Source organism: Erythrolamprus reginae, chromosome 2, assembly GCF_031021105.1.
Source record: "Erythrolamprus reginae isolate rEryReg1 chromosome 2, rEryReg1.hap1, whole genome shotgun sequence".
Lineage (NCBI taxonomy): Eukaryota > Metazoa > Chordata > Lepidosauria > Squamata > Dipsadidae > Erythrolamprus > Erythrolamprus reginae.
Genome location: NC_091951.1, coordinates 8,986,754 through 9,012,571, shown reverse-complemented (window position 1 = coordinate 9,012,571; position 25,818 = coordinate 8,986,754). Strand labels below are relative to the sequence as shown.

The following is a 25,818-nucleotide window of genomic DNA, read 5'->3' as shown; positions in this document are numbered from 1 at the left end:
GTTTCCTGTTATAGTTTTATTCTCTTGGAGAAAGACATTTTGGCCTGCACAATTGTTGAATGTATCCCAAAATCATATTGTTCTCATACACACCCCATCAACACTTCAAACACAGGTTGTCCTCAACTCACAAAAATGTTGTGAAGTGAGAAATTTGATCACTCAATTTTTGTCCCATTTTATATTTCTTACTATAGTTGTTATGTAAATCATTGCAGTTGTTAACACTGGAATTCTTTATTGACCAAATGTGATTAGACACACAAGGAATTTGTATCTGTTCTCAGTGTACATAAGGAAAATAAAATGCATTCTTCAAGAATAAAAAGATACAACATTTAATGATAGTCAAGGTTACTAATAAGCTATCCAATCTTACTACAGTAGGAAATAAATAAAGACAATATAATTGAAAGATACAAGTAATTTGGTTATAGTAATGTCTCTGGAGGAGAGAGGCATAGAAATTGAAATAATAAAATAAGTATGAAGAGATAGATTTTATTTATTTATTTATTTATTATTTAGATTTGTATGCCGCCCCTCTCCGCGGACTCGTACTAGATACTAGTAAGGAAGAGAATAATAACATAATAACAAAAAGCAAAGATATCTTTCAAGTTGCCAAGGTTGGGAAACACTGGTCTGGAGGACAGAAGGAAAAGGGGGGACATGATTGAAACTTTGAAATAGTATGTCAAAGGGTTAAATAAGGTTCAGGAGGGAAGTGTTTTTAATAGGAAAGTGAATACAAGAACAAGGGGACACAATCTGAAGTTAGTTGGGGAAAAGATCAAAAGCAACGTCAGAAAATATTATTTTATTGAAAGAGTAGTAGATGCTTGGAACAAACTTCCAGCAGACGTGGTTGGAACTGAATTTAAACATGCCTGGGATAAACATATATCCATTGTAAGATAAAATACAGGAAATAGTATAAGGTCAGACTAGATGGACCACGAGGTCTTTTTGTGCCGTCAATCTTGTATGTTTCTATGTACTGCTCTGCAATCGCTTCCCTCCTCCCATGCCTGGGCCCAATCCCCATTCTCTGTCTCGTTTCTCTGATTGCCAGGGGCGAAGAAGCAATGGAGTTCGCTGCCCATCACATCCAGGATGGGGGAGGGCAGGGGAAGAGGCAAACGGGGACTCCCCAGTGGGCGGCGCACTCCGACCTTTAGACGCAGTCTTTCCCAACTTTGACAACTTGAAGACATCTGGACTTCAACTCCCAGAATTCCCCAGCCAGCATTCGCTGGCTGGGGAATTCTGGGAGTTGAAGTCCAAATATCTTCAAGTTGCCAAGGTTGGAAAACATTGCTTAATGGTAGGAGCTGGACGGAAAGGGGAGGAGCTTATAAGCGCTTCCTGCTTGGGATCAGCAAACTCCTGGCTGGGGTGTTTCCGGGGAGGGGAGGTTCACGTGCGTGGCGGAAGGAAGAAAACTTCGCCGCCGGGACAGCGAGGAAAGTGGATTTTTCTCGGAACGAGGAACCCAGCCACCTTTCCCTGCCGGCGCCGGGTAAAAAGCTCGCTCCTTTCCTTCCTTCCTTCCGTCCCTCCGTCCGTCTTCCCACCGGGGGAAAAGCTTGGCCAGGAGACCCTTCCATGCAGCTTCTGCGGGGGCTGCTCCGAGCTCTCCCGCAGCCCCCACTTTCTCCCTGGGGAGATTATTATCCTTTTATTTTATTGATTGATTTTTGCCGGCCCTTCCTGACCGTTTCCCGTCGCTTCCTTTTCTCTGCTGCTGTTTCAGGGGGCGTGGAAGTTCCATGGCGGCTAAAGCGGCCGGAGGACAAGGGAGCGATCCCTCCCAGGAGCCGTTGTTTCAGGCCGTTGTTCAGGACGAGCCGCCTCCGGAGAGAGCGTCGGGTAAAAGCCTCTTTCGGCTGCCTTTCAATCCCTTTGCCCGTGTTGCTTCCGTCGCTAAACTCGTTTCCATTTTCCTTTGACTTTATTCAATTTAATTCAATGAAGCTGGATTTCTAAAGTCTTGTGTGTATTTATTTAACCTTAAAGGGTTAAATAAGGTTCAGAAGGGAAGTGTTTTTAATAGAAAAGTGAACACAAGAACAAGGGGGCACAATCTGAAGTTAGTTGGGAGAAAGATCAGAAGCAACATGAGAAAATATTATTTTACTGAAAGAGTAGTAGATGCTTGGAACAAACTTCCAGCTGACGTGGTAGATAAATCCACAGTAACTGAATTTAAACATGCCTGGGATAAACATAGATCCATCCTAAGATAAAATACAGGAAATAGTATAAGGGCAAACTAGATGGACCAGGAGGTCTTTTTCTGCCCTCATCCTTCTATGTTTCTATTTTAAAAGCTTTTGTATTTAAAAATATATCGCCCTTTTCCTGTGGGCCATTGTTTTTCAACCTTATTATTTATTTTGTCCAATACACAATGAAGGTTATATAGAGGATATAGGAGAGAAGAAATACGAGATAAAGGGGAGACTATATAATTTTATATAGTCAACAGTATAATTTTATATATACAATTTTGTGATACTGTGGGCTTCAATTCCCAGAATTTCAAGTGTGGGTTGAAGTGTCCACCTAAAGAGGGCAAAACATTGCTGTAGGCCAGGGATGGGGAAGTATGGCCCTTTTAGGACTGGTGAACTTCAACTCCCAGAATTCCTCAGCCATCTGTGTCAGGTATTCTGGGAGTTGAAGTCCACCAGTCACAAAAGGGCCCCAGTTCCCCACTTCTCGCTTAGGCTATTCCAAAAGACAAGTCCCAGGTGTGAAAAGAGTTTTTGTTGTCTTCCTTTTATTATCTGATAAGGGAAGGTGAACATTATAGAATCACAGTTTAACAGAGTTTTTTTTTTTAAATATACTTTATTTATAAATATAAGAAAAAAGGGAGAGGGAGGTAGGGAGTGGGAAGGAATGAACAGAAAAAAAGGGGGGAAGGATGAAAAAGGGGCGATGGGGAAGGGAAATACAAAATCAAGGGGTTCAGGTAAGTGATAAGATTGTACATTATAGGTTGTGAATCATAATACATATAGTTCTTAATATCATTGTTGTATTTCTTAAACATTGTAAATAGACAGTAACTAAACAATATCCTTAGTATTATCAAAAAAAATTCTTAAATTTCAATAATAAATGTTACATCCCGTATCTATATATATTAGGTAATAACAAATAAATGAGAATATTTTCTAAATGTAAAAAGAGAAAGGTACCAGATTTGTAGGAAGGGAGATAGGTAAAAGGGGGAAAGAAGGAGAAAATGAAAAGGAGAAAAGGAAAAATATGAAAAATATGAAAAAGAAGAAAAGAATCTGCGTGTAACGCAGACGTTTCGATGCACGACATTATGTGGGAAGATAGTGGGAGGAGTATATGTATAGTATAGTAAATGTATTTTTGTATATAAAAGAAAAAGAAAGTATAGTAATTGTAATCATTGTTAGTAAGTATTAGTAGTGATGAGTTGTATGATATATATTCTATTAGTTTAAAAACGAATAAAAAGAGATATGGTATTAAAGTTTATAATACACTCATGGCTGAAAGAGTGGCCTCTCCATCAAATACCTTCCACACCTTTCCATTTTCTTCTCACCCAGGGTGAGCTTCTATGTATTGTTGCTGTAGCTTGAAGGCACTCAAAGTGCTTTCCTAGTTAGCTTAGAAATAGACTAAAATCAGCCTTCTGCACTGTAGCTGCAAGGTTGTTTGACAGAAAATTATTTCTTGATTTTTTTTCACTGTTAGACACTCTCACGGCCTTGTCTTCATCTCCTGAAGCCTCAAGTTGTAATGAAGGATTAACAGCGGTTGAGCTTCTAACAAAGGTAGGAGGATTCTCCCCTCCCCCAACCCTGGGTCAATCTCCCAATAACAGAATAGCACAATTGGAAGGGATCTTGGAGATCTTGTAATCTAACCCCTTTTCAAGTAGGCAATGAGTCCAGACTAATTTGATGGACACAGTGGGACAGTACAACACCAGAAGGGAAAGCAAGTAGGATGCTTGGCTGCATAGCTAGAGGTATAACAAGCAGGAAGGGGGAGATTGTGATCCCCTTATATAGAGCGCTTGTGAGACCACATTTGGAGTACTGTGTTCAGTTCTGGAGACCTCACCTACAAAAAGATATTGACAAAATTGAATGGGTCCAAAGACGGGCTACAAGAACGGTGGAAGGTCTTAAGCATAAAACGTATCAGGAAAGACTTCATGAACTCAATCTGTATAGTCTGGAGGACAAAAGGAAAAGGGGGGACGTGATCGAAACATTTAAATATGTCAAAGGGTTAAGTAAGGTGCAGGAGGGAAGTGTTTTTAATAGGAAAGTGAACACAAGAACAAGGGGACACAATCTGAAGTTAGTTGGGGGAAAGATCAAAAGCAACGTGAGAAAATATTATTTCACTGAAAGAGTAGTAGATCCTTGGAACAAACTTCCAGCAGACGTGGTTGGTAAATCCACAGTAACTGAATTTAAACATGCCTGGTATGAACATATATCCATTGTAAGATAAAATACAGGAAATAGTATAAGGGCAGACTAGATGGACCATGAAGTCTTTTTCTGCCGTCAGTCTTCTATGTTTCTATGTTTCTAAAGTTGGCTCTTCTATGACTGGTGGATTTCAACTCCCAGAATTCCTGAGCCAATCATACTACCTCATAAATTCTGGAAGTTGAAGTTCACATGTCATAGAAGAGCCAACTTTGCCTACCCCAGTCCTATACCATTTAAGACGAGTGTCCAGTCTCTCCATAAAACCTCCAGCCCACAATTTCTGAAGGCAACCCATTGTGTTAGTTGATTGTTCTCACTGTCAGGATGTTTCTTCTTACTTCCAGGTTGCCTTTCTCCTTGATTAATTTCCATCTATTATTTCTTTTCCTGCCTCTGGGTGCTTTGGAAGAGCCCCCCCCCTTCTTCTTTGTGGCAGCCTCTCAGATATTGTAATACAGTTGTCATGTCACCCCTTTTCATCCAGAAAAGGAAAAACATAATGTAGTCAGGAACAGGAGGACATCATGAGGTAAATCTAAAACTTACAGAACACACAGAAGAAAAAAAGGAGGGGAAAAAGGGAAACTCCCCCTTTATACCTACAGCAACCAATCACAGCATAGATTGCATCATGCATGAGTCAGCACTCTCTAACTAATCAATTACGATTCTGTTCCGGCCTATTGTAGACTTCACTGTTTCAGCTACTAAATTCAATATCCCAACATGCTTCTTTGCCCTACTTAGAAACTGGAAGTTTTTCGTTAAGAAAATGACTTGCAACCAATTAATTGAAGTGTTCAATGTTAGGAATTGAGGTGTCGCGGTCAGTCCCCGGAGGAAACAGCGTCTCCGGGACGACCCTTGGACACCACAGCCAAATGGGGTCAACTACGAAACCAAGCCTAGAGAAACCACATGGACACAAATGTTCTCTGGGTAGAATGACACTTTATTGTAGTAAAGCAGAGTTTTTTAGACCCCATATGCAAATGAGGTTTTCAAGTGCTGCATGATTTTATTGGTTATAAGTAAGAAAATAGACCAATAACCTAATAGTTTGCTGCGCAATTATTTAATGGATTTCCTTGTGTCCCCTACTTGGCAGTTACGAGCACGTTACAAGCATAGTTCCCTCTAAGCTGAGCAGTGAGCCATGGCTCACTTAAAAATCATCACCAACTCAGAGTTTTTCAAACCTGCCCAGAAGCCGATTGCCAACCTTTTGCAAAAGGTTCTCCCACTGGATCTTCCACTAGCACTCTGTAAACTGGCTCAAGCAGCGGGGTGCTGAAAGAGGAGGCGGTGGAGGCGAGGGGCTTAGAGCTGCCCCCACCCCCACACGCAGCACAATGGAGAGAGAGAGAGAAATTCAAAGGAAAGGAGGCAGAGAAAGAGTGAGAAAGAGGAAGAGAGAGAAACAGAAAAAAGAGAGGAAGGAAAAGAGAAAGAAAAAGAATGGGAGTAAGGAAGAGAGAAAGAAAATCAAAATCTAGTTTGAAACTAGCTCAACTATTTAAGTGGCATTTTAATATTGATAGAGTTGCCCTATTATGAGCTCACTGTTAGAGACGCACAGTACAGTGTTTTATTTTGACATTTTCTGAGGAAAAATAGCATGGGTTTTTATTTATTTATTTATTTGTTTGTTTGTTTTATTTATTATTTGTGTGCCGCCCAGTCCCAAAGGGACTGCCGCTCAGACACTATACTTTTCCGCCCGCCCCCCCAAAAAATTAGAGGGGACACTGGTTACAAGTAGATATATGCCAGGTGTCTGAATAAACACCGCAAGAAGCGTGTTCAGCACATATTGTGGTCAGCAACTTCCTTCCTGAGTTTGCTAGATGTGCAGACTAAACTAGTCCTGATCTGGCCGTTGTTTAGGATTGTGGTTAAGCTATTTCCTCTTGAACTTTCCATAGCTAGATGCAGAGTGAACTTGTTGTTGCCCTATTGTAACAGCAAAGGCATGGTATGAGAGAAAATGTACTCAGAAACAGGTACGTTGGCTTAATGGAGCATGGATCCTTACCCATGGCAGCTAGATGTACAGACTGTGTTGTGCAGCCCTAACCTAGCCTAATATGTGGATCCCTACAAGGAATACTCATGGAATGTGTTGTGTTTTCCTATGTCAGGATTTGGTATCACTTGAGGATATAGCTGTGTTTTTCTCCGTGGAAGAGTGGGCCATGCTGGATCCTAAGCAAAAAGCCCTGTACCGAGAGGTCATGCTGGAAAACAAGAGCAACATGGCTTCCTTAGGTAAGGGATTCTGTTAAAATACTGAAATTTAGTATCCAAAGGTCAAATCTTATATCAACTTAATGTGAGATTCGTTGTCTAGTTCGGAAATATACAATCACCAGCCAAAACTTCCAAAAGAAAACAATGGTAATTGTAATCTTCACATTGCTAACTGTTACGACTGTGGTATACCCTCTTGCCCACTTTTTTACCATCTTAGGGTACCTTTTGTTCTTCTGCACAGGCTGCAGGGGCTGGGAATGGGAGGCACCGTTTTACGGTGGTTCTCCTACCTCGCAGTTGGTATTAGCAGTGGGTCAGAGGTCGACTCCTAGGTCCCTCCCTTGTGGGGTTCCTCAGGGATCGGTCCTCTTCCCCCGTGCTGTTTAATATCTACATGAAACTGCTGAGTGAGATCATCCGAGGACATGGGATGGGTTACCATCAGTATGGTGATGATACTCAGCTATACATCTCCACCCCATGTCCACTCAGTGAAACAGTGGAAGTAATGTGCCGGAGTCTGGAGGCAGTTAGGTTCTGAATGCGTGTTAACAGGCTCAAACTCAACCCCGACAAGTCAGTGTGGCTGTGGGTTCTGCCTCCCAAGGACACATCCACCTGTCCATCCATTACTCTGCGGGGGAGCTTATGACCCCCTCAGAGAGGTCTGCAATTTGGGTATCCTCCTTGATCCACAGCTAACTTTGGACCATCAGCTTTTGGATGTGGCAACGGGGGTGTTTGCCCAGGTTCGCCTGGTGCACCATTTGCGGCCCTACTTGGACAGGAAGTCTCTACTCACAGTCACTCATTCCTTTATCACCTCGAGGTTCGACTACTGCAATGCTCTCTACATGGGGCTACCTTTGAAGACTGTTCGAAAATTACAAATCGTGCAAAATGTAGCCGCACGAGCAATCATGGGCCTCCCTAGGTACGCCCCTGTTTCTCCAACACTCCGCAGACTGCATTGGCTGCCAATTGGTATTCGGACACAATTCAAAGTGTTGGTAATGTCCTATAAAGCCCTACATGGTGTCGGGCCAGATGACTTGCAGAACCACCTTCTATGGTATAAGTCCTAGTGACCGGTTAAGTCCCCCAGAGTTGACCTTCTCCAGGTCCCGTCAACTAAACAATGTTGTCTGGCAGGCCCTAGAGGAAGAGCCTTCTCTGTGGGGGGGGGGGGGGGGGGGGCCCTCTGGAATCGGCTCCCCCCAGAGATTCACACTTTCCCCACCCTCCTCACCTTGTGCAAAAGTCTTAAGACTCATTTATGCCGTTAGGCTTGGGGCGATAAGATCTCAACCCCCCAGCCAACAAATGTTTGTATGGCTGTTGTTTGAATGTGTATGACTGATTTTTAGCATAACTGGGGATTTTAGATTGTTTGTCTAGTTTTAATTAATTGGATTTTGTAAACACTCTGTTGTTTTTATATGTTGTAAGCCGCCCCGAGTCCTCGGAGGGGGGCAGCATATAAGTCCAATTAAATAAACGAATAAATAAATCATTAGTACATTAGCTTTATATTCACTGGAACCATTATAAATTGACCTCCCATCTATTTTTCATTGGCTTAGGAATAATGATGTCAAAATGTATCCAATGAATACATTATCTCTGCCCCCAATGAGATTTCCCACTACTCTAATTCTGTCCTGCCGTTATTTACAAATTTCCCTTTATGGTCCTAATTCCTAGGTGTTGTGTAACTATCATATCAGTAAATTTTGGTTATAGCTGGTTCCTAGCATAGCAGAGGCCTCTAATCATAGGTCTTATATATGTTATGTTTGTTTGTAGGGATGTTTGGTTTTACAATAAGGGTTTTTTAGTTTTTATTACTGTTGTTAGCCGCCCCAAGTCTACGGAGAGGGGCAGCATACAAATCCAATAAATAAATAAATAAGTAAATAATTCTCAAGCTTCAGTCTAGCTCATAAAATTAGAAACATATACAATGCATTCTGGTCTTATACTTCTGTAAAAAAAACCATACAACTTTGTCTTCACATCAATAGCATCATGTTTTGAACAAATGGGGGTTTGGAAGAATATGGATACTATTCAAATACAGCAATGGTGCTCGATCCCTTTTGCACTTAGGTTTGTGCTAACTTTTCTTTTTTTCTCTTTTTTCTGTTGCAAGCAGGGGACGGATGGGAGATGGAGGATTCTGTCCAGGAGGCAGCAGCACCTTTGCCAAAAGAGAAAAATGAAGCTGCAGAAAAGATGTATGGAAAACCAAGTTCTGAGAAAACCCTGTTAACGGTTGAGCAGGAGAATTACACTGGTTTACCGTATCCAGATACCAGTGTCTTATTGGACACAGAGGACTGCCAAGAAAAAGCATTGTGTTCCAGTTGTGGGAAAATTCTCCGAGGTGAATCTGGATTATGTGACTGTTGCGAAAGCCCTGATGGGGAGAAACCAGAGGAAAGCAGGCAACGATCCAGAAGGACCCTTCCTCCTCCTTTAAATGAAAGAATACAAGAAGGAGGGAATTCATACAAATGTACAGAGTGTGCAGAAAGCTTTGGTACGAACCGCTCTCTTGCATTGCATAAAAAGATCCACAAAACAGAGGATCCACACAAATGTCTGGATTGTGGACGGAGCTTCAGGCAGAAAAGTCACCTGGATTCACATAAAAGGGTCCACAAAGAGAGGAAGCAGCATCAATGCGTCACCTGCGGAAAGACCTTTGGAAGCAGCGCAGCCCTTACTTCCCACCAAAGCATCCACAGAGAGGGGAGGTTGCATCAACGCAGGGAGAGAAGAACGAGGTTTACTCGCAGCAAGGAGTTGAATCCCCGGGAAAAAAGCCCCACTGGGAATTATTCATGCAAATGCCTGGAGTGTGGGAAGAGTTTCAGCTCTGCACGTGACCTCACTTGCCATAATAGGACCCATACAGGGGAAAAGCCATATCAGTGCACCGTGTGCGGAAGGAGCTTCGCACAAAAAAGCTATCTTAACTTACATAAGAGCATCCACACTGGAGAGAAGCCGTATAAATGTACAGAGTGTGGGAAATGCTTCAGGACTTCCGGTGAACTTACTTCTCATAAGAGGATTCACACAGGGGAGAAACCCTACGAATGTTTGGAGTGTGGGAAAAGCTTCAACAGACGTGATTCACTAGCTAAACATAATAGGATGCATAAAGGGGAGAAGCCTTATATATGTGTGAACTGTGGAAAAAGCTTCAGTCAAAAAGGTCATCTTCAGACACACGAGAGGATTCACACAGGGGAGAAACCTTTTCAATGCATGGAGTGTGGAAAGAGCTTCAATTGCTCTTCACACCTTACTGCCCATCACAGAATCAACACAGGGGAGAAACCTTTTCATTGCTTGCAGTGTGGAAAGAGCTTTGCCTATTCTGGCTCCTTTCGTGCCCACGAACGGACCCACACAGGAGAGAAACCTTACAAATGCTTGGAGTGTGGAAAGAGCTTCCATTGCTCTACACACCTTACTGCCCATCACAGAATCCACACGGGAGAGAAACCCTTTCAATGCCTGGAGTGTGGAAAGGGCTTTGCCAATTCTGGCTCCTTTCATGCCCACAAACGAACCCACACAGGGGAGAAACCCTACAAATGCCTGGAGTGTGAGAAAAGCTTCAAGAATTCCAGCCACCTAACTTCTCATAAAAGAAACCACACTGGAGAGAAGCCGTATGAATGCCGCACATGTGGAAAGAGCTTCAATGAAAAATATAACTATATCCTACATAGCAGAATCCACACTGGGGAGAAACCCTATCAATGCCAGGAGTGTGGGAAATGCTTCAGGGATTCTAGCGTCCTGATAATCCATAAAAGGGTTCACACAGGGGAGAAACCCTATAAGTGCATGGAGTGTGCCATGAGTTGCAGTCAAATGAGTAACCTTTCTGCCCACATGAGGATCCACACTGGGGAGAAACCATACACATGTCATGAGTGCGGAAAAACCTTTACACATAATAATTCACTCAGGAGCCATAGAAAGGTTCACTTAGGGGAGAAACCCTATAAATGCCTGGAGTGTGGAAAATGTTATAGTGAGAGTCGCAGTCTTACCGCCCACAATAGGATTCACACAGGGGAGTAGCTGTTTAAATGCATCGAGCGTGGAAGGAGTTTCAGAGATGGCAGGAATCTTACACACCATAAAAGAATCCACACAGGGGAGAAGGCTTGAGTGAGTGGAGTGTGGGGGGGGGGAAATCCAGAACCTGGAATGACTTTATTTGCCATAAGAAGATACACAGCAGAAAAAGACAACCCAAATTGGTTTGTGTTGACTCTCAAAATTAGCTTCAGGCAAATTTTCAGGGAAACACAGTATTAAATCTTCTTGCTTGAATAGAAGAGAGAGAACAGAATAGAATTCCAAGTGTATTTGGATATACAAGGAAAGTGTCTCCGATGCATACGTTCTATATATACATGCAACAAGTGATGAAGTTTTGTCAAAGAGATTAAGAAAGGGGAGAGAGCAACAGGCCTTATAATGAAAAGGAAATAAGAAACCATAAGTTTTGGGAGAATAAAGAGGATAAATATAAAAGTGGGTGTGGAAATTAATCAGATAGAAAATCTGGATGACAAAATTAATGGGGTTTTTAGGAGAGGAAGAGGTGACGGGCTAAACATCTTTGTCCATCCATCTGGGAGGAGTTTGATTTGGTTACACCTGATGAAGTAGACAAGGCCATTGGAGCTGTGAGTTCCGCTACCTGTCTACTTGATCCGTGTCCCTCTTGGTTGGTTTCGGCCAGCCGAGAGGTGACATGGAGCTGGGTCCAGGAGATTGTCAATGCCTCCTTGGGGAGGGGGTCCTTTCTGACCCTTTATAAGGAGGCACATGTGCCCTCCCTCCTCAAGAAGCTTTCCCTGGACCCAGCTGTGCTTAATAACTACTGTCCAGTCTCCAACCTTCCCTTTATGGGGAAGGTTGTTGAGAAGCTGGTGGCGCTCCAGCTCCAGCGATCCTTGGAAGAAGCCGATTATGTAGGTCCTCAACAGTCAGGATTCAGGCCCGGCTACAGCACGGAAACTGGTTTGGTCACGATGGATGATCTCTGGTAGGCCCAGGACAGTGGCTTGTCCTCTGTCCTGCTGCTTCTTGACTTCTCAGCGGCTTTCGATACCATCGACCATGGTATCCTTCTACACCAGCTGGAGGGGTTGGGAGTGGGAGGCACTGTTCTTCAGTGGTTCTCCTCCTACCTTCTCCGGTTGGTCACAGTCGGTGTTAGTGGGGAGTCAGAGGTCGACCTCTACGTCTCTCCCTTATGGGGTGCCTCAGGGGTCGGTCCTCCCCACCCCTGCTATTCAATATCTACATGAAACCCCTGGGTGAGATCATCCAAGGGCATGGGGTGAGGTATCATCAATAGGTTGATGATTCCCAGTTATACATCTCCACTCGATGTCTAGTCAATGAAGCAGTGGAAGTGATGTGCCGGTGCCTGGAGGCTGTTGGGGCCTGGATGGGTTTCAACAAACTCAAACACAACCCAGACAAGACGGAGTGGCTATGGGTCTTGCCTCCCAAGGACATTTCACAGCTGACATTGGAACATCATCTTTCGGCTCTGGCGAGGAGGGCGTTTACCCAGGTTGGCCTGGTGCATCAGTCGTGGCCCTATTTGGACAGGGAGTCATTGCTCACAGTCGCTCATGCCCTCATCACCTCGAGGTTTGATTACTGCAACGCTTTCTACATGGGTCTACCTTTGAAAAGTGTTCGGAAACTTCAGATTGTGCAGAACGCAGCCGCGAGAGCCATCGTGGGGCTTCCCAGATTCGCCCACGTTTCTACAACACTCCGTGGCCTGCATTGGCTGCCGATCAGTTTCCGGTCACAATTCAAAGTGTTGGTTATGACCTTTAAAGCCCTACATGGCATTGGACCAGAGTACCTCCGGAACCACCTACTACCGCAAGAAACCCAGCGACCTATTAGGTCCCACAGAGTTGACCTCCGGGTCCCGTCGACTAAACAATGTCGTTTGGCGGGCCCCAGGGGAAGAGCCTTCTCTCTGGCGGCCCTAGCCCTCTGGAATCAACTCGATGGGATTCGTGCGGCAGAAGGCGGTCCCGGAGATATTCTGGTCCGATGCCATAAAGGGCTTTATAGTTCATAACCAACACTTTGAAATGTGACCAGAAATTGATCGGTAACCAATGCAGACTGAGGAGTGTTGGTGTTACATGGGCATACCTGGGGAAGCCCATGATTGCTCTCGCAGCTGCATTCTGCATGATCTGAAGTTTCCGAACACTTTTCAAATGTAGCCCCATGTAGAGAGCATTACAGTAGTCGAATCTCAAGGTGATGAGGGCATCAGTGACTGAGCAGTGAGTCCCGGGCCAGATAGGGCCACAACCAGTGTTCCCTCTAATTTTTTGGGGGGGTGGGCGGAAAAGTATAGTGTCTGAGCGGCAGTCCCTTCGGGACTAGGCGGCACAGAAATAATAAACAAACAAACAAACAAACAAATAAAAAACCCACCCTGTTTTGCCTGAGAGAATTTCAAAATAAAATACTGTACTGTGCGTCTATAACAGTGAGCTCATAATAGGGCAACTCTATCAATATCAAAATGCCACTTAAATAGTTGAGCTAGTTTCAAACTGGATTTTGATTTTCTTTCTCTCTTCCTTACTTCCATTCTTTTTCTTTCTCTTTTCCTTCCTCTCTTTTTTCTATCTGTTTCTCTCTCTTCCTCTCTCTCTCCTTCCCTCTCACTCTTTCCCTCTCGGCTTCTGGGCAGGTTTGAAAAAATCTGAGTTGATTATGATTTTTAAGTGAACCATGGCTCACTGCTCAGCTTAGACAGAACTATGGCCATAACTGGTGCACCAGGCAAACCTAGGCAAACGCCCCCCTCGCCCCAGCTGAAAGATGGTTCTCTAATGTGAGCTGTGGATCGATGAGGACACCCAAGTTGCAGACCCTCTGAGGGGGTCAATAATTCTCCCCCCAGGGTAATGGACGGACAGATGGAATTGTCTTTGGGAGGCAGAACCCACAGCCACTCCGTCTTATCCGGGTTGAGTCTGAGTCTGTTGAATGCTGGGTAAAGCCCTCCAGTGGATGATGGTTGGGTACAAAGGCTTTCAGGGATGTTTCCTTGTGTTATTTTTTTCTACACAATAAAGTTTTTTCTTACAGCCTTGTCTTCAGTGTGATCAATTGGAGGCATGGGCACATCTGGTAACATTCCTGGAGTAGGAAAAGTAAAGAAAACCAAAAGTAACGTGGAGTCCAAAAGGATCTCTTTCCTTCTTTCAACCACTTTGGAAGAGCAATATTTTAGAACTTCATATACTTTTAAATGGAGGAATTACATATTTCTAGCTCAGGCCTTTTGAATAGTTAAATATTAAATATTTCGTAGCATAGAAGTTTTTTTCCCCTTCAGAATGGAATGGTTAATGGGACTCTCTTATGCAGCATTAAGCGGGCTTTTGAATGCATTTATTGAAGATAATGTCAAATAGAAAGCAGATTATGTTATTGTTGTTTCCTGTTATATCTTTATTCTCTTTTGGAGAAAGACATTTTGGCCTGCACAATTGATGAATGTATCCCAAAATCATATTATTCTCATACACGCCCCATCAACACTTCAAACACAGGTTGTCCTCAACTCACAAAAATTTCTGTTGTGAAGTTATATTTCTTACTGTAGATGTTATGTAAATCATTGCAGTTGTTAGCATTGGAATTCTTTATTGACCAAATGTGATTAGACACACAAGGAATTTGCACATGCTCTCAGTGTACATAAAGAGAATAAAATGCATTAATCAAGAATAAAAAGATACAACACTTAGTGATAGTCAAGGTTACTAATAAGCTATCCAATCTTACTAGGAAATAAATAAAGACAATATAATTGAAAGATACAAGTAATTTGGTTATAGTAATGTCTCTGGAGAAGAGCGGCATAGAAATTGAAATAATGAAATAAGTACGAAGAGATAGATACTAGTAAGGAAGAGAATAATAACATAATAACAAAAAGCAAATATATCTTTCAAGTTGCCAAGGTTGGGAAACACTGGTCTGGAGGACAGAAGGAAAAGGGGGGACATGATCGAAACATTGAAATATGTCAAAGGGTTAAATAAGGTTCAGGAGGGAAGTGTTTTTAATAGGAAAGTGAACACAAGAACAAGAGGACACAATCTGAAGTTAGTTGGGGGAAAGATCAAAAGCAACATGAGAAAATATTATTTTACTGAAAGAGTAGTAGATGCTTGGAACAAACTTCCAGCAGGTTGGTAAATCCACAGTCACTGAATTTAAACATGTCTGGGATAAAGATATATCCATCCTAAGATTAAATACAGGAAAGGGCAGACTAGATGGACCACGAGGTATTTTTCTGCAATCAGTCTTCTATGTTTCTATGTACTGCTCTGCAATCGCTTCCCTCCTCCCATGCCTGGGCTCAATCCCCCTTCTCTGTCTCGTTTCTCTGATTGCCAGGGGCGAAGAAGCAATGGAGTTCGCTGCCCATCACATCCAAGATGGAAGGGGGCAGGGGAAGAAGCAAACGGGGGCTCCCCAGTGGGCGGCGTTCTCCGCCCTTTAGACGCAGTGTTTCCTAACCTTGGCAACTTGAAGATATCTGGACTTCAACTCCCAGAAATCCCCAGCCAGCATTTGCTGGCTGGGGAATTCTGGGAGTTGAAGTCCAAATATCTTCAAGTTGCCAAGGTTGGGAAACATTGCTTAATGGTAGGAGCTAAACGGAAAGGGGAGGAGCTTATAAGCGCTTCCTGCTTGGGATCAGCAAACTCCTGGCTGGGGTGCTTCCGGGGAGGGGGGATCCACGTGTGTGGCGGAAGGAAGGAAACTTCGCCGGTGGGACAGCGAGGAAAGCGGATCTTTCTCGGAACGAGGAACCCGGTGCCGGGTAAGAAGTTCGCTCCTTCCTTCTTTCTTTCCTTCCGTCCCTCCGTTTTCCTACCGGGGGAAATGCTTGGCCAGAAGACCCCTCAATGCAGCTTCTGCGGGGGCTGCTCCGATCTCTCCCGCAGCCCCCACTTTCTCCTTGGGGAGATTATTATTATCCTTTTATTTTATCTACTGATTTTTGCCGGCCCTTCCTGACCGTTTCCCGTCGCTTCCTTTTCTCAGGAGGCGTGGAAGTTCCATGGCGGCTAAAGCGGCCGGAGGACAAGGGAGCGATCCCGCCCAGGAGCCGTTGTTTCGGGCCGTTGCTCAGGAAGAGCCGCCTCCGGAGAGAGCGTCGGGTAAAAGCCTCTTTCGGCTGCCTTTCAATCCCTTTGCCCGCGTTGCTTTCGTCGCTAAACTCGTTTCCATTTTCCTTTGACTTTGCTCAATTTAATTCAATGAAGCTGGATTTTTAAAGTCTTGTGTGTATTTATTTAACCTTAAAGGGTTAAATAAGGTTCAGGAGGGAAGTGTTTTTTTAATAGGAAAGTGAACGCAAGAACAAGGGGACATAATCTGAAGTTAGTTGGGGGAAAGATCAGAAGCAACATGAGAAAATATTATTTTACTGAAAGAGGATCCTTGGAACAAATTTCCAGCAGACGTGGTTGGTAAATCCACAGTCACTGAATTTAAACATGCCTGGGATAAACATATATCCATCCTAAGATAAAATACAGGAAATAGTATAAGGGCAAACTAGATGGACCATGAGGTTTTTTTCTGCCATCAGTCTTCTATGTTTCTATTTAAAAAGCTTTTGTATTTAAAAATATATCGCCCTTTTCCTGTGGGCCATTATTTCTCAACCTTATTATTTATTTTTTATTATTTATTTATTTTTTCCAATACCTAATGAAGGTTATATAGAGTATAGGAGAGAAGAAATACGAGATATAGGGGAGACTATATAATTTTATGTAGTCAACTATATAATTTTATATATACAATTTTGTGATACTGTGGGCGTCAACTCCCAGAATTCCAAGTGTGGGTTGAAGTGTCCACCTAAAGAGGGCAAAACATTGCTGTAGGCCAGGGATGGGGAAGTATGGCCCTTTTAGGACTGGTGAACTTCAACTCCCAGAATTCCTCAGCCCTCTGTGTCAGATATTCTGGGAGTTGAAGTCCACCAGTCACAAAAGGGCCCCAGTTCCCCACTTCTCCCTTAGGCTATTCCAAAAGACAAGTCCCAAGTGTGAAAAGAGTTTTTGTTGTTTTCCTTGATTATCTGATAAGGGAAGGTGAACATTATAGAATCACAGTTTAACAGTTTAATTAGTACATTCATGGCTGAGAGAGCGGCCTCTCCATCCAATCCCTTCCACACCTTTCCGTTTTCTTCTCACCCAAGGTAAGCTTCTATGTATTGTTGCTGTAGCTGCAAGGCACTCAAAGTGCTTTCCTAGTTAGCTTAGAAATAGGCTAAAATCAGCCTTCTGCACTGTAGCTTCATGGCACTGGACCAGACTACCTCAGGGACCGCCTTCTGCTGCACGAATCCCAGCGACCAGTTAGGTCCCACAGAGTGGGTCTTGTCCGGATCCCGTCAACCAAAAAATGTCACTTGGCGGGACCCAGAGGAAGAGCCTTCTCTGTGGCGGCCCCGACCCTCTGGAACCAACTCCCCCCAGAGATTAGAATTGCCCCCACCCTCCTTGCCTTTCGTAAGCTGCTTAAAACCCACCTCTGCCACCAGGCATGGGGGAACTAAGATATACTTTCCCCCTAGGCCTTTACAATTTTATGTATAGTATGTTTGTTTGTATGTATGATTGGTTTTTATATAATGGGTTTTTAACTGTTTTTTAGTATTGGATTTTGTTGTACTGTTTTACTGCTGTTGTTAGCCGCCCCGAGTCTGCAGAGAGGGGCAGCATACAAATCCAATAAATAATAATAATAATAATAATAACAATAATAATAATAATTTTAAAAAGCTGCAAGGTTGTTTGACAGCAAATTATTTGTTGGTTTTTTTTCACTGTTAGACACTCTCATGGCCTTGTCTTCATCTCCTGAAGCCTCAAGTTGTAATGAAGGATTAACAGCGGTTGAGCTTCTAACAAAGGTAGGAGGATTCTCCCCTCCCCCAACCCTGGGTCAATCTCCCAATAACAGAATAGCACAATTGGAAGGGATCTTGGAGATCTTGTAGTCTAACCCCTTTTCAAGTAGGCAAAATTGGCTCTTCTATGACTTGTGGGTTTCAACTCCCAGAATTCCTGATAAATTACCTCATAAATTCTGGGAGTTGAAGTTCACATGTCATAGAAAAGCCAACTTTGCCTACCCCAGTCCTATACCATTTCAGACAAGTGTCCAGTCTCTCCATAAAACCTCCAGCCCACAATTTCAGAAGGCAAACCATTGTGTTAGTTAATTGTTCTCACTGTCAGGACATTTCTTCTTACTTCCAGGTTGCCTTTCTCCTTGATTAATTTCCATCCATTATTTCTTTTCCTGCCTCTGGGTGTTTTGGAAGACCCCCCACCCCTTCTTCTTTGTGGCAGCCTCTCAGATATTGTAATACAGTTGTCATGTCACCCCTTTTCATCCAGAAAAGGAAAAACATAAGGTAGTCAGGAACAGGAGGACATCATGAGGTAAATCTAAAACATGCAGAACACACAGAAGAAAAAAAGGAGGGAAAAAAGGGAAACTCCCCCTTTATACTTACAGCAACCAATCACAGCATAGATTGCATCATGCATGAGTCAGCACTCTCTAACTAATCAATTACGATTCTGTTCCGGCCTATTGTAGACTTCACTGTTTCAGCTACTACATTCAATATCCCAACATGCTTCTTTGCCCTACTTAGAAACTGGAAGTTTTTTGTCAAGAAAATGACTTGCAAGCAATTAATTGAAGTGTTCAATGTTAGGAATTGAGGTGTCGCGGCCAGTCCCCGGAGGAAACAGCATCTCCAGGACGACCCTTGGACACCACAACCAAATGGGGTCAACTACGAAACCAATCCTAGAGAAACCACAGGGACACGAATGCTCTCTGGGTAGAATGACACTTTATTGTAGTAAAGCAGAGTTTTTTAGACCCCATATGCAAATGAGGTTTTCAAGTGCTGCATGATTTTATTGGTTGTAAGTAAGAAAATAGACCAATAACATAATTGTTTGCTGCGCAATTATTTAATGGATTCCCTACTTGGCAGTTACAAGCACGTTACAAGTAGATATATGCCAGGTGTCTGAATAAACACCGCAAGAAGTGTGTTCAGTACATATTGTGGTCTGCAACTTCCTTCCTGAGTTTGCTAGATGTGCAGACTAAGCTAGTCCTGATCTGGCTGTTGTTTATGATTGGGGTTAAGCTATTTCCTCTTGAACTTTCCATAGCTAGATGCAGAGTGAACTTGTTGTGGCCCTATTGTAACAGCAAAGGCATGGTATGAGAGAAAATGTACTCAGAAACAGGTACCTTGGCTTAATGGAGCATGGATCCTTACCCATGGCAGCTAGATGTACAGACTGTGTTGTGCAGCTCTAACCTAGCCTAATATGTGGATCCCTACAAAGAATATTCATGGAATGTGTTGTGTTTTCCTATGTCAGGATTTGGTATCACTTGAGGATATAGCTGTGTTTTTCTCCGTGGAAGAGTGGGCCCTGCTGGATCCTAAGCAAAAAGCCCTGTACCGAGAGGTCATGCTGGAAAACAAGAGCAACATGGCTTCCTTAGGTAAGGGATTCTGTTAAAATACTGAAATTTAGTATCCAAAGGTCAAATCTTATATCAACTTAATGTGGGATTCGTTGTCTAGTTCGGAAATATACAATCACCAGCCAAAACTTCCAAAAGAAAACAATGGTAATTGTAATCTTCACATTGCTAACTGTTACGACTGTGGTATACCCTCTTGCCCACTTTTTTACCATCTTAGAGTACCTTTTGTTCTTCTGCACAGGCTGCAGGGGCTGGGAATGGGAGGCACCGTTTTACGGTGGTTCTCCTACCTCGCAGTTGGTATTAGCAGTGGGTCAGAGGTCGACTCCTAGGTCCCTCCCTTGTGGGGTTCCTCAGGGATCGGTCCTCTTCCCCCGTGCTGTTTAATATCTACATGAAAAGGCTGAGTGAGATCATCCGAGGACATGGGATGGGTTACCATCAGTATGGTGATGATACTCAGCTATACATCTCCACCCCATGTCCACTCAGTGAAGCAGTGGAAGTAATGTGCCGGAGTCTGGAGGCAGTTAGGTTCTGAATGCGTGTTAACAGGCTCAAAATCAACCCCGACAAGTCAGTGTGGCTGTGGGTTCTGCCTCCCAAGGACACATCCACCTGTCCATCCCTTACTCTGCGGGGGAGCTTATGACCCCCTCAGAGAGGTCTGCAATTTGGGTATCCTCCTTGATCCACAGCTAACTTTGGACCATCAGCTTTTGGATGTGGCAAGGGGGGTGTTTGCCCAGGTTCGCCTGGTGCACCAGTTGCGGCCCTATTTGGACAGGAAGTCTCTACTCACAGTCACTCATTCCTTTATCGCCTCTAGGTTCGACTACTGCAATGCTCTCTACATTGGGCTACCTTTGAAGACTGTTCGAAAATTACAAATCGTGCAAAATGTAGCCGCACGAGCAATCATGGGCCTCCCTAGGTACACCCCTGTTTCTCCAACACTCCGCAGACTGCATTGGCTGCTGATTGGTTTCCAGACACAATTCAAAGTGTTGGTAATGTCCTATAAAGCCCTACATGGTGTTGGGCCAGATGACTTGCAGAACCACCTTCTATGGTATAAGTCCTAGTCCCCCAGAGTTGACCTTCTCCAGGTCCCGTCAACTAAACAATGTTGTCTGGCAGGCCCTAGAGGAAGAGCCTTCTCTGTGGGGGGGGGGGGGGCAGCCCTCTGGAATCGGCTCCCCCCAGAGATTCACACTGTCCCCACCCTCCTCACCTTGTGCAAAAGTCTTAAGACTCATTTATGCCGTTAGGCTTGGGGCGATAAGATCTCAACCCCCCAGCCAACAAATGTTTGTATGGCTGTTGTTTGAATGTGTATGACTGATTTTTAGCATAACTGGGGATTTTAGATTGTTTGTCTAGTTTTAATTAATTGGATTTTGTAAACACTCTGTTGTTTTTATATGTTGTAAGCCGCCCCGAGTCCTCGGAGGGGGGCAGCATATAAGTCCAATTAAATAAACGAATAAATAAATCATTAGTACATTAGCTTTATATTCACTGGAACCATTATAAATTGACCTCCCACCTCTTTTTCATTGGCTTAGGAATAATGATGTCAAAATGTATCCAATGAATACATTATCTCTGCCCCCAATGAGATTTCCCACTACTCTAATTCTGTCCTGCCGTTATTTACAAATTTCCCTTTATGGTCCTAATTCCTAGGTGTTGTGTAACTATCATATCAGTAAATTCTGGTTATAGCTGGTTCCTAGCATAGCAGAGGCCTCTAATACTATATATAGTCTTATATATGTTATGTTTGTTTGTAGGGATGTTTGGTTTTACAATAAGGGTTTTTTAGTTAATATTGGATTTATATGAAGTTTTTTATTACTGTTGTTAGCCGCCCCAAGTCTACGGAGAGGGGCAGCATACAAATCCAATAAATAAATAAATAAGTAAATAATTCTCAAGCTTCAGTCTAGCTCATAAGATTAGAAACATATACCTGTACAATGCATTCTGGTCTTATACTTCTGTAAAAAAACCATACAACTTTGTCTTCACATCAATAGCATCATGTTTTGAACAAATGGGGGTTTGGAAGAATATGGATACTATTCAAATACAGCAATGGTGCTCGATCCCTTTTGCACTTAGGTTTGTGCTAACTTTTCTTTTTTTCTCTTTTTTCTGTTGCAAGCAGGGGACGGATGGGAGATGGAGGATTCTGTCCAGGAGGCAGCAGCACCTTTGCCACAAGAGAAAAATGAAGCTGTAGAAAAGATGTATGGAAAGCCAAGTTCTGAGAAAACCCTGTTAACGGTTGAGCAGGAGAATTACACTGGTTTACCGTATCCAGATACCAGTGTCTTATTGGACACAGAGGACTGCCAAGAAAAAGCATTGTGTTCCAGTTGTGGGAAAATTCTCCGAGGTGAATCTGGATTATGTGACTGTTGCGAAAGCCCTGATGGGGAGAAACCAGAGGAAAGCAGGCAACGATCCAGAAGGACCCTTCCTCCTCCTTTAAATGAAAGAATACAAGAAGGAGGGAATTCATACAAATGTACAGAGTGTGCAGAAAGCTTTCGTACGAACCGCTCTCTTGCATTGCATAAAAAGATCCACAAAGCAGGAGATACACACAAATGTCTGGATTGTGGACGGAGCTTCAGGCAGAAAAGTCACCTGGATTCACATAAGAGGATCCACAAAGAGAGGAAGCAGCATCAATGCGTCACCTGCGGAAAGACCTTTGGAAGCAGCGTAGCCCTTACTTCCCACCAAAGCATCCACAGAGAGGGGAGGTTGCATCAACGCAGGGAGAGAAGAACGAGGTTTACTTGCAGCAAGGAGTTGAATCCCCGGAAAAAAAGCCCCACTGGGAATTACTCATGTAAATGCCTGGAGTGTGGGAAGAGTTTCAGCTCTGCACGTGACCTCACTTGCCATAATAGGACCCATACAGGGGAAAAGCCATATCAGTGCACCGTGTGCGGAAGGAGCTTCGCACAAAAAAGCAATCTTAACTTACATAAGAGGACCCACACTGGAGAGAAGCCCTATAAATGTACAGAGTGTGGGAAATGCTTCAGGACTTCCGGTGGCCTTGCTTCTCATAAGAGGATTCACACAGGGGAGAAACCCTACGAATGTTTGGAGTGTGGGAAAAGCTTCAACAAAAGTGATACGCTAGCTAAACATAATAGGGTGCATAAAGGGGAGAAACCTTATAAATGTGTGAACTGTGGAAAAAGCTTCAGTCAAAAAGGTCATCTTCAGACACACGAGAGGATTCACACAGGGGAGAAACCTTTTCAGTGCATGGAGTGTGGAAAGAGCTTTAATTGCTCTTCACACCTTATTGTCCATCACAGAATCCACACGGGGGAGAAACCCTATCAATGCCTGCAGTGTGGAAAGAGCTTTGCCTATTCTGGCTCCTTTCGTGCCCACGAACAGACCCATACAGGAGAGAAACCTTACAAATGCTTGGAGTGTGGAAAGAGCTTCCATTGCTCTACACACCTTACTGCCCATCACAGAATCCACACGGGAGAGAAACCCTTTCAATGCCTGGAGTGTGGAAAGGGCTTTGCCAATTCTGGCTCCTTTCATGCCCACAAACGAACCCACACAGGGGAGAAACCCTACAAATGCCTGGAGTGTGGGAAAAGCTTCAAGAAATCCAGCCACCTAACTTCTCATAAAAGAATCCACACTGGAGAGAAACCGTATGAATGCCGCACATGTGGAAAGAGCTTCAATGAAAAATATAACTATATCCTACATCGCAGAATCCACACTGGGGAGAAACCCTATCAATGCCAGGAGTGTGGAAAATGCTTCAGGGATTCTAGAGTCCTGATAACCCATAAAAGGGTTCACACAGGGGAGAAACCCTATAAGTGCATGGAGTGTGGCATGAGTTGCAGTCAAATGAGTAACCTTTCTGTCCACATGAGGATCCACACTGGGGAGAAACCATACACATGTCATGAGTGCGGAAAAACCTTTACAAATAATAATTCACTTAGGAGCCATAGAAGGGTTCACTCAGGGGAGAAACCCTATAAATGCCTGGAGTGTGGAAAATGTTATAGTGAGAGTCGCAGTCTTACCGCCCACAATAGGATTCACACAGGGGAGTAGCCGTTTAAATGCATCGAGTGTGGAAAGAGTTTCAGAGATGGCAGGAATCTTACACACCATAAAAGAATCCACACAGGGGAGAAGGCTTGAGTGAGTGGAGTGTGGGGGGGAAAATCCAGAACCTGGAATGACTATTTGCCATAAGAAGATTCACAGCAGAAAAAAGACAACCCAAATTGGTTTGTGTTGATTCTCAAAATTAGCTTCGTGCAAATTTTCTGGGAACACAGTACAGTGGTACCTCATGATACAAACTTAATTGGTTCCAGGAGGAGGTTCGTAAGGTGAAAAGTTCGTAAGATGAAACAATGTTTCCCATAGGAATCAATGTAAAAGCAAATAATGCCTGCAAATCCTTCAGGAAAATCCCAAACTTTAGAAGGGAGGCGAACAGAAGGCAGGGAGGAGCAGCTAAAGTGGGCGGGTGGAAGAAGCAAGGCTAGGCTAAAGGGTGAGTGGGAAGGAAGAAAGGCAAGGGGGCCGCCCCTCCCTTTTCTTTCTTCAAAAGACACTCTGAGTGCCTGCAAACACGCTGTTCTCCTAGTTATTTAAATGGAGTCTTTTCCCCCTCCAAGCCGCCCCTCCCCTTTCTTTCTTCAAAAGACACTCTGAGTGCCTGCAAACAGGCTGTTCTCCTAGTTATTTAAATGGAGTCTTTTCCCCCTCCAAGCCGCCCCTCTCTTTTCTTTCTTCAAAAGACACTCTTTGAGTTCCCTTAAACAAGCTGTTCTCCTAGTTATTTAAATTGAGTCTTTTTCCCCTCCAAGCCGCCCCTCCCTTTTCTTTCTTCAAAAGACACTCTTTCAGTGCCTGCAAACACGCTGTTCTAGTTATTTAAATGCAGTCTTTTCCCCCTCCAAGCTGCCCCTCCCTTTTCTTTCTTCAAAAAAAGGGGGGGGAAATAAACCCCTTCATCACAGCAGCAGCGGCTTGGGTTCGTAAGGTGAAAATAGTTTGGAAGAAGAGGCAAAAAAATCTTAAACACCGGGTTCGTATCTTGAAAAGTTCATTAGAAGAGGCGTTCGTAAGATGAGGTACCACTGTATTAAATCTTGCTTGAATAGAAGAGAGAGAACAGAATAGAATTCCAAGTGTGTTTGGATATACAAGGAAAGTGTCTCCGATGCATACGCTCTATATATACATGCAACAAGTGATGGAAGTTTTGTCAAAGAGATTAAGAAAGGGGAGAGAGCAACAGGCCCCAGGGGAAGAGCCTTCTCTGTGGTGGCCCCGGCCCTCTGGAATCAACTCCCCCCTCAGATTAGAACTGCCCCCACCCTCCTTGTCTTTCGTAAACTACTCAAGTCTCATTTATACCACCAGGCATGGGGGAGTTGAGACACCTTTCCCCCACGCTTTTTATATTTTGTTTCATGTTTGGTATGAATGTGCTGTTTGGTTGGTTTTTTAAAAATATGATAGGGTTTTATAGGCTTCTTTTAATATTAGATTTGTTTTGGTATAATATTGTTTTTATTGTTGTGAGCCGCCCCGAGTTTTCGGAGAGGGGTGGCATACAAATCTAATTAATAATAATAATAATAATTTGACGTTATATACCTAAAATAAAACTTATTTGGAGTTAGAAGCAATAAATTAGTGATTGGTATGGTTTTCAAAATGAATTTTACAGCAACAGTCTGCTAATATAAGCACTGCTTTAATTTAACAGGTCAGGACACCCAGGAAGGGGTGAAGAGGAAGTAGAAAGGAAGGGAGAGAAGGAGAGAGAGAGATAAGGGAAGAAAGGGAGAGGTCTAGGAGGAGTGAAGGGAGAGTAGATAGGAGGAAGGAAGGATGAAGCGTGGGGCTGCAAGAAAGGGTGATGGGTCAGATTGCTGTTTAAGATTTTTATTATAATAATAATAATTTATAATAATAATAATAATAATTTATTAGATTTGTATGCTGCCCCTCTCCGAAGACAGTATTATTATTAAATAGGGGCCTGAATAAAGGGTAAAATGTATAATTATGAACTCTGTATGATGTACGCAATATTGGAAGGTATATACTTGTTGAATTTGTATTTGTGAAGGTGGAGAAAAATAAATATATTTTTAAAAAGTTTTGTCAATGGAACAGCAAAGGTAAGTAGGGATTTGGAAACTACCACATCCAAAAGTCTGGAGATTCTCAGTCATCCACGTTGAAGTTGTCCCAAAGATATCTTTTTCAAAAGCTTGTTTTTCTTTGAAGAAAATTCAAAACAATGTTCTTTATAATGAAAATTCCCTTAACCTAAGCCCTCTTTTGGTATAGCAAAGAGCACTCGTCTCCAAAC

The 25,818-nt window shown here is 43.2% G+C and overlaps 2 protein-coding genes across 2 annotated transcripts; both read left to right on the top strand.

Moving 5' to 3' along the window:
- The first annotated feature begins 1,323 nt into the window (after window positions 1-1,323).
- LOC139159664 (zinc finger protein 665-like) lies at window positions 1,324-11,315 on the top strand. Its single transcript, XM_070736985.1, has 3 exons — window positions 1,324-1,522; window positions 6,641-6,767; window positions 8,905-11,315. Exons 1-3 carry the CDS (start codon window positions 1,325-1,327, stop codon window positions 10,854-10,856), a joined length of 2,277 nt encoding a protein of 758 aa, XP_070593086.1. The 5' UTR covers window position 1,324; the 3' UTR covers window positions 10,857-11,315.
- Window positions 11,316-15,563: 4,248 nt separating this feature from the next.
- Window positions 15,564-25,573, top strand: LOC139159667 (zinc finger protein 665-like). Its single transcript, XM_070736989.1, has 5 exons — window positions 15,564-15,681; window positions 15,906-16,021; window positions 17,714-17,793; window positions 19,298-19,424; window positions 21,580-25,573. The coding sequence occupies exons 2-5, from the start codon at window positions 15,922-15,924 to the stop codon at window positions 23,529-23,531; spliced, it is 2,259 nt and encodes a 752-aa protein (XP_070593090.1). The 5' UTR covers window positions 15,564-15,681; window positions 15,906-15,921; the 3' UTR covers window positions 23,532-25,573.
- The last annotated feature ends 245 nt before the right edge of the window (window positions 25,574-25,818 follow it).